We start from the raw sequence: 9,770 nt of genomic DNA, 5'->3' as shown, positions 1-9,770 counted from the left end.
AAAGACTATCGTAGGATACACCCACTGCATTGCGCAAATTCCATGGGATACTATTTATGATGTTTTCTACAGGAGTGGCACAACCTCACAGGGAATTTAGTTAATTTGTCTATTTTATGTTACTATGTAAATTTTCCTTGGATTCCTTTTCTTCATTATTTTATTTAGCCAATCTGATCCATCACTTTAACCATCCTCTCTTCAAAACTTCAACTTCAGGGCCGGTGCGGTGGCGCACTGGAGAAGTGCGCCATTTGGGAGTGTGGCGGCGCTCCCGCCGAGGGTTCGGATCCCATGTGGAGACCGGTTCCCGCTCACTGGCTGAGCGCGGTGCGGACGCGACACCGCGGGTTGCGATCCCGTTACCGGTCAGTAAAAAAAAGACAAAAAGGAAAAAAAAAAACCTTCAATTTCAACTTACCTTCCCAAGAGACCCTGCCATGAATCAATTTATTTAATGATTAGGCCAATCTCCAAACAAGAAAAATAAAGAAAATATAAATAAACAAATAAAAAAAATTGTATTTGATGACATTATTTGATAAACAGTACTTTATAGTCTTCACACCCAGCCCCTAACTAAATAGTGTTACTCAAATTTCCATTTTTAGCTCTAAAGTTGACTCACTCTATGAATCTTCTTTAGGCAAACCCATTTATACTCACAACTTTCATTATTATTTATGTAGTGGTGACCCCCAAACTATTTTCCCAGCTTCCATTTTTCCTACATTTCAGGCATGCAGGTCCAGTTTTCTAGACCTGAATTAACTACCTGGATGTCCAACATATCTGCCCATCATAGCATGTCCAAAATAAGAGTTTCTCATTCTTCCAGTTTACTCGAAATCCTTCATTTTCCTGTGTTCTATATTCCTCCCCAAAGTTAGAATCATGAATGTCACCCTCCCTTTCTCTTTACTGCCCACAGCTAATGGGTTACTAAATTCTATTCCTTCTATCCCCCAAATATTTTTGAAACCTGTACTTTCATCTCTACCCCACTGCCACCATAGCCCATCCATTCTATATTACCTGGATTGTTGCCATAATCACCCAAGTGACTTCCCTGCATCCAGCTCTGTTCACTTCTAATCCACCTTCCTCACTGTTGCTGGGACAATTCATTCTACATAAAATCCTTCCATGGCTCCTTAAGGTTTTAAGAATAAAGGCTGAGCTATTATAAACTGGCATATAAAACCTTTCATATTAAAAGCACTTCTCCCATAAGAAATCATGATGAAGTGCTCTACTGCAGGGTTCAGGCTGCAACTGTTCTTTAATTGCCATCTATGGCCAAGATAAAGAGCCTCCAAGTCCCAGCTCTTTCACTGAAAGGTTCCTTGCCCTCCCGAGTGAAGTTCAGAGGAGATGAAATGCTTCCACCAGGTAGCCAGCAGGACAAAACTATGTCCCTCCATGTTCTCAGGTGCCTTCACAATACTGGGGCCAAATATAAGTTCTAGGGACTGTCTTTCAAGGCTTCTTGGCACTAGATCTGGCCAGTCTAGAAAAGGGTGTTTTCTTACTAGGGTGTTATGCCAAGTTAGTAAAGTGAGCATCTCCATTTGCATGAACATCCCCAGAGACTAAAGAAATGATATTGGTAAAGACGTGTTGCTTGACTATCCAATCACTGTCGCCAGCAGCAATGCCACTGGCCTAAAAACACTGGCACGTTACAGCAGGGGCGGTGGCGGTGTTTATCTCACAGGTACACAGGAACATTCCAAATGTGGTGTCGTGCAAGGACATCAACAAAAGTCGTGCATGGAAATCAGAGACCCTTTCAAGCTCAAGAAATGTAAACAGTAGGAAACTGAGGTATGCCTGTGCATGATCAGGACACACTATTCCTTGCTTGCTTCCTAAGCAGGCATGAATTTACCTTCTGAGTTTGCGGTCACATCTTATTTTGATTACACCTGCCTCAGGTAGCAGTATTATTGTATTATCCAGAACACCTAAATGGAAACATCATTTCCTCAGAAGAGGGTATATGATATCATAGAAAAGGTAATTGTTCATACCAATCCTTACTGTTAATTATGTGCCTACTTTTTGTTAGAGCTTAAAAAAGATGAAACAAACACTTTAACAGAAATGAGTGTGTCTCCATGGAAAAATTATTGAGCTCATTATAGTTTTCTCTGAGTAATGCAGATCAACTATAATTATATGTGGCACTTCTGAAACAATACAGTGTTGTTCCAACTAACCATTTCCTTTTCAAATATGTCAGATGGATTAGCTATACTAACGTGTTTTACTTCAGCATGCTGATGGAAAACAACATTTTTCACTACTTCCAAACATAATAATTTCATTAAAGTTATTCTTCATTGAAAACAGAATATGTTTTAACATAAAAAGCAGAAATGAAATATGGCCACATATGATTAGATCTATATGTTCATACTTTACCAATATGGTTTAAGCAGATTTGTTTTTGAAAACACAGTACAAGGCTGGGACATATTATTAGCCAAAATCTTTTCATTCAGGGAAAGCATGTATCTTGGTATGATCACTCGGAAAGGTGAAGCTGTATTTTATTTTGTATTTTTAAATTCTGTACTGGTTACATTTTTTTTAGTGGAGAGCATTCCCAGTTATCAAAAATATTTAGCACTTTTATTCATCAAAACTGAAAACTAGAACAACTTTGTTGCCTCTGAACACTTTGTAAGTTTTTAAAAGTTTAAGTATCTGAAATGGTTTAGACACGAAAAGGAAGGAATACCTATGGAACAGTCACTTGGCATTGGTTTATCTAGGTAAAGACGGGAACTAGAATATATTTACTTGGCTTTTGTTTAATTATACCCTTCAGTGAGTTATTTCAGAACTAAAAGTATCTAATAAATTTTTTCCATTGGTATAGAAATTTTAGTGGCATTTTGTCTGTGTAAACTTTGGTCCTGATAATCTTTAGATAAATCATGAATTGTCTTTCTCTTTCTTTCCTCTTCCTATTTTCTGTTGAATTTATGACCCTATTTTGCATTACCCCAAATTACATTATAAATCTGAAAATACACATATGCTCACATTGAAAGTTCCATTTCAACTGGCTAAACTGTCCAAAGCAGCTGCAGCTTCAGAGGGTTCACATAAACCTTTGATCATGGACTCTACTCATGAGCTTTCCATAGATGCAATCGCCAGAAAGTACATGCTACTCAAACACCAGGTAGAAGCCAAAAGATTTGTGATAAGAAACAAATGCAATGTTTAATTGGCTTAAAACACAAAGAGAGATCTTATACTTTTAGTTGACATTCATGAAGATCTCTCATAAGTAGGCACACAAACTTGTTTTTCATATTAAGTAAATAAGCTACGTAGAAATTTAAATTTACTTCAAAGGATGGTGTCACGGTCTCAAATGTGTCCCTCCAAAATTCACGTCTTGAAGCCCTAACCCCCACTGTGACTATATTTGAAGATAGGGCTTATAAGAAGGTAATTAAGGTTAAATGAGGTTATAGGAGTGGGGTCCTAATCCAATAGGACTGGTGTCTTTATAAGAAGAGAAACACAGACACCAGAGCGTGCTCTCTCTCTCTCTGTCTCTCTTTCTCTCTCTCCATGCATGCTCACACAGAAAAGGCCACGTGAGGACACAGTGGGAAACCTGTGAGAGAGGCCTCACCAGAATCCACGCCAGCTAATACCTTCTTGGACTTCCTGCTTCCAGAACTGTGAGAAAATAAATGTCTGTTGTTTAAGCCACCCAGTCTGTGGAACATAGCTCATATAGTTAGATAGGAAAAGTATTGTTTTGTGATACACACGTGCAAACATTTGTAATATTATATATAAGTATTTCATATAAGTATTTTATTTAAGAAATAAATACTTGTGTGTGCTTTTAAATTTATTTGAAAGTCAGTTTATGGCTGGATGTTTGAGCAGTTCTCTTTTTTGCTATGTTATCTGATACATTTCTTAGCTACAATTTCCTTTTTCTCCTAGCATCTCAAGATCCTTAAAAAGTACACATGAAGTTAGAATAAATACATTTCTCTCTCTCTCAATATCTCCCTCCATTTCTCTTTCTCTCCCTCTCTCTCTCTCACACATATATACACATACTAAATATGTAATACATACACGCACACAAACACACACAATGAGCCTGTGATTGAGGCAAATCCACTGAGATCCTGTTCAAGGCAGGACTTTTCACATAATTTAAATTAGAATGGCAAGCATATTATCTTGCTGATTGTTTATAATAAAAAAATTTTTGGTTTTATGGTGCAAGTAAGATATAGATTAATGCATATAGACTAAATATATGAATTTCCAATTGGAAAATATAGTATCCATGAAGGGAAGTGTTGGGTAATTTATATTCTTGCTAGTTACCATAGACATCTTAGGTATTAATAAAAAATTACATGATTTGACGAGTTTCAAATAAAACAAAAAAAATTGTAAAGATATATTAACTTATCATTTCCTATCATAGTCTACTTTAGTGGGTATATGTTTAAAGAATTGTGCTTGTTGTAGCAATCAAAGATTTTGACACTAATGTCTCCTGGTCTATGAACATCAGATAATGAGATGGAGGGACTAATTAAAGGAAGGCAGTGAGGCTTATAGGTGCAGATTTTCCAGATTTCTTGTTCTTTCAAACAATTAGCAAAATTGACTACGAAATAGAAGCAAAAAAGATAGACTTCAAAATAAAACACTACTCTGTCACACTAAAATGAACAGTACTTCTGGACATGTAAATGTATAATCAAAATTTAATTTCCAGGGCCGGCCCGGTGGCGCACTGGATAGTGCGCCGCTTGGGAAGCGCGGCGGCGCTCCCGTCCGAGGGTTCAGATCTCACATGCGGACCGTTTCCCGCTCACTGGCTGAGCGGGGCGCGGGAGCAACACCGAGGGTTGCAATCCCGTTGCCGGTCCCCGGTCCGGTACGGGGGCAACACTGAGGGTTGCGATCCGTTGCTGGACACGGAATAAAGACAAAAGACAAAAGACAAAAAAAAAAAAAAAAAAAATTTAATTTCCAAACAATAAAATATTTAAATCAATACTTACATTTTGGATTTTCCAAAATTTTATGGATCAAAATTCTAATGTTCATTTCTATATGTGTAGTTGTACCAAATAGGTAAGAGGACATCATTTGAAGAGCTAAAATCTGTACCCAGGAAAAATGGCCACCAGGCATGTGGCTTTGGAGAGAGAGTGTGGGTGTGTGTGTGTGCACATGCACACACAATGATATAGACATGAGAAAGGAAACAATTAGCATAAAAAATTCAACATTATATAAAACATTCACTATTTCACACTACTGATATCTTGATATAAGCATATTTAATTGTATTTTCCTTCATGAAATAAAATTCACTTTGTGCCCTTTAGGGAAAAAAAAGATAGAAAACAAAAGAAAAAAGAAAAGAATAATAAAGAAAATGTTTTTAATTACAACTTTTTTCACTACAAATTACCCTCAGTTCCTAGGCAGCACCTGGCACATAAAAGCTGTCTATTAAATATTATTTAAGGGACAAAATTGTTACTCATGTGATATATTTTCCCATAGCCTCATACAGCAAATTCAAACCAAACATAAATATTAAATTTTTATATAATTTTTAAATATTTAAAAATGTAAACATAAAAAAAATTAAACAGCCTTTACTGAATTAGCCAAACAGAAGTGTTTTTTGCACACTTCTTACTCCTCACCTCTTCCTTTGTTTTTTTAGATATCACTCGGAGCCAATCTCCAATCATGCTCAGGACAGCAGCAAAGTAAGCCAGCCCTACTAGGATCCAAAACCACACGACGGGCTTATAGAAGTCCAAATACTCAATATCTGATCCCCCTGTGAAAGAAAAACAAAACAGAACAAAATAACTTCGTATTCCTAAAAGTAAACAATCTAGATATCTGCTAAAATTATCAACCGAACCTGTGGCTTGCAAAACATAGAAATCTAATATTCTTGTCAATTGACCCATGTTATTTTCTTCACACTGAATTTCTCATTTTCTTATCTATTTTTCAAGAGCAAGTTAAATAAGTTCTTAATGGGACCTTTCATTACTTCTCCAGGTTTTTTCTTGCTCCATGTTTCTTTTTCATTTATTATAATCTGTCTCAATTAGTCTAGCACTTAATTCTTCCATGTGTACTAAGTTTATCTTTCCACTTCTATTGTAACAAGTAGAAGGTAGGATCAATCACACTATTTGGTATGCAGTAACTTAGTATATTTACCTTATTGCCAATAACTACATGCTACCCAATGGATTTAATGCCAAACCGAACAGAAAATGTACAACTCTAGTGGTGATTCTTATTTTAAAGCCATCAATACAATGGATTGATAACAAATGCCAGAGATGATACATAGATGGGTCTAACGTGAAGAAATAGTAATTTGCAGGTAATACTGCCATTCATTATTTTCTGACTTTTCAAGGAAATTCCCACATTTGTCATAAACTCAAATCCCTAGCTCTCAGGGGGAAAAAATGGCAAATTTTCTTTAATCTTTTTCTTTAATCTGTGAGGTACTTCTCTGTCCATTTCATACAATAACTGCTCCTGTGAGAATCTGGATTCATGTTAACACATCCCTTATTCAGCACATATTAATGGGGGCACTTACTAAGTCCCAAACACTGAAACTATTATTTTTTTTTCACAAATAAGGAATCAAGTCTTTGTCTTGAGAAATTTATAATTTAGCCCAAGAAAGCCTCGTGTAGACAACTGACCACAATGGGGGACATCAAGTGATAGCAAAAGAGAATATAAAAGTGCTGTGAGAGGACACAGAAGAAATAATTTTTACCTCTGTAAGGGGGAAGGGGAAAAGGGAGAAGGTGAGTCTTAAGTAATAAAGATCATAACGTGGACTAGTCCAGTGTGAAATACACTGTGCTGCGTATTCAAAGAGCTTTCAGTAGTGGATAAATCTCCGCATCGATGCGAGCCAGGGAACAGAAGATGGGAGAAAGGAATCTAGAAAAATTTGGTTGCATCGGGTTGTTAAGACTGGATCCTAACTCAATGTTAGGTAGGTAAAAGTTTATAGGAAGATAAGTCCTATGTTTATGTTTGACTATATGCACAGTCAGATCTAGTGGCAGAGAAGGAAGGATTGACAGGCAAGGCCCATGAGAAACTTTTGTTCTAAACTTAGCTAAGAAATTATGGGGTCTGAGTTAAGGCAGGGGTAGAAAGAAGAGCCATTTTAGAGGCAGAATCATGAGAGATTGATGACCACCGATTAGTTGGTGTGATAAGTGAAAGGATGGACTCTGATGCCCACAGACTCTCACTAGGCAGATGGCACAGTAACTGAATATGGGAAGGAATAGGAAGGAAGGAAGGAAGGAAGGAAGGAAGGAAGGAAGGAAGGAAGGAAGGAAGGGAGGGGAGAAATGCAAACTGAGACATGAACTCTTTGAAGTGCTGTGTTACAAACAGATGAAGGTACTCAGCAGGATCGTTAAATGCAGATCTAACACTTAGGGCAGAGTAGGAGATAAGAATTTTAGGATCAACAGCACAGAGACTGGGAGTGCTTAAACAGAAGTCATAGATTTACTTAATCCACAAAAATTCAACCCAGACATTCAGAAGAACAACTATGAAATAGCGAGTATACATTAAAAATCAAGTATAATTTTCTTTAAGTCCATCCCTGTTGTTGCAAATGGTAGTATTTCATTCTTTTTTTATAGCAGAGTAGTATTTCATTCTGTAGCTGTACCACAGTTTCCTTATCCACTCGTCAGATGATGGACATTTGGGCTGGTTCCAGCTCTTGGATATTGTATATAGAGCTGCAATAAACATTGAAGTACAGGTATCCCTTCGGCATGATGATTTCATTCCTCTGGGTATATTCCCAGCAGTGGCATTGCTGGGTCATATGGTAGATCTATCTGCAATTGTTTGAGGAACCTCCATATCATTTTCCATAAAGGCTGCAGCATTTTGCAGCCCCACCAACAGTGGATGAGAGTTCCTTTTTCTCCACAATCTCTCCAGCACTTATCATTCTCAGTCTTTTGGATGTTAGCTATCCTAACTGGAGTTAGATGGACTTAGAGAAAATTATATTAAGTGAAACAAGTCAGGCACAGAAAGAGAAATACCACATGTTCTCACTTATTTGTGGGAGCTAAAAATTAATAAATAAGTAAACACACAAACAAATAAAGGGTGGGGGAAAGAAGACAGAATAACTACAAAAATTCCTTGAACTATTTAAGCCAAGTGCACAGATATAATGGGGTGGGGTGGAGAGAGGAATGGGTAAAGGGGCATGAAAATCAAGTACATCGTATTTTGAGAAGTAAAATTAAATTAAATAAAAAAATAATAATAAAATAAAATTAGCAATAAAAAAATCAAGTATAAAATATTGATTTACTCTAGATAAATTAGACTTTTAATTGCCCACAATGACATTTTCAAACAGTAAAGGATCAAAATAAAAAGAAAATATTTTCTATCAGGTAAATAATGTGAATAGACACAAGTTCATCTCTTTTGGGGGGACAAATAATTTTAAGAATATAGTTTACAAAGTGAATAATAGCACTTTCAAAATATTGTAAAAACTTTACTTGGTGCAACATTGAAAAAATTATTTCTCGGAAGGATTATGGAGACTAAATGCATCTCGTTATGGTTAAGATTTGGCCCATGGGAGATGCAGCTCTACAAATTCACGGAACTGACTTAAGAAATGTGTGCGGAAACCTGTTATATGATAGGCTCACCAGCGAATTCCATTTTTTCAAATCTTTCCATTTCAGTGAAACCAAAATGACATTTTTTCCATGTACTTTCTCTTTCAAAACCAAAAAATTTTCATCCAAATAGTTGTGACTCACTTAACACATAAGTTCACCAAGATGTTGACTTTTTTGAAGAGTTAGTTCATGCTCAAGTTGACTTTTTATAAGTCTTCTTTCTTATAAACAGGATGTAACAGTTTGAAAAGAGTAAATTAGCTTAATCACTAAAAGGCCTATATTTGGGTAAAATGTTCTACCCACAAGTTTTAGTGGACACTAAGCGCAGGGGAAAAAAAGTGTTTTTCCTTTCTTAATTGCCACTCTTAAGATGAAATACTGGCAGTAAGATGAACTAGAAAAAACTCATATATATATATATATGTATATATATACATACATATATATATATATGGAATATTGTTAACTCACAAATCCTATTCACTTTCTGATATCTAAGATTTATGAATTAATTTTCACATTAATCAATTCACTTGATGCAAGAATCTTATCCAAACTGACATATCTGTAATATTAGGATAACTTGCTAAAATCTTGCAGGTTTTATTTTTAAATTAGTATTTTTTAAAATTCAAGCATTAACTTGAGTCTATCTATGTTCAGAAAACCTGTACACATGTCTCTTGCTTATTAAGAACCTAGGGTAAATTCTCTGTCCTGGACTGACTTCCTATACACTCCCTACCTCCACCTCCACTCTGTAATATTAGGATAACTTGCTAAAATCTTGCAGGTTTTATTTTTAAATTAGTATTTTTTTAAAATTCAAGCATTAACTTGAGTCTATCTATGTTCAGAAAACCTGTACACATGTCTCTTGCTTATTAAGAACCTAGGGTAATTTCTCTGTCCTGGACTGACTTCCTATACACTCCCTACCTCCACCCCCACCACTGCATTTTCTCCCCTTTTCATAGACTCCTGGGACGTGGCCTGCAGGATGCCACAGCTCTC

At 36.2% G+C, this 9,770-nt stretch overlaps 1 protein-coding gene across 1 annotated transcript in view; it reads right to left on the bottom strand.

Moving 5' to 3' along the window:
• The window catches only part of KCNK2 (potassium channel, subfamily K, member 2), a 150,854-nt gene that overhangs the window by 39,520 nt on the left and 101,564 nt on the right, over window positions 1–9,770 (bottom strand). Inside the window, exon 6 of the mRNA XM_008585598.1 lies at window positions 5,724–5,863. Coding sequence (XP_008583820.1) covers window positions 5,724–5,863 — 140 coding nt within the window. The remainder of the gene's footprint in view (window positions 1–5,723; window positions 5,864–9,770) is intronic.

Source organism: Galeopterus variegatus, unplaced genomic scaffold, assembly GCF_000696425.1.
Source record: "Galeopterus variegatus unplaced genomic scaffold, G_variegatus-3.0.2 Scaffold3633, whole genome shotgun sequence".
NCBI classification, from domain to species: Eukaryota; Metazoa; Chordata; class Mammalia; order Dermoptera; family Cynocephalidae; genus Galeopterus; species Galeopterus variegatus.
Note: the sequence above shows the minus strand (reverse complement) of the source record. Positions and strands in the feature narration are given on the sequence as shown.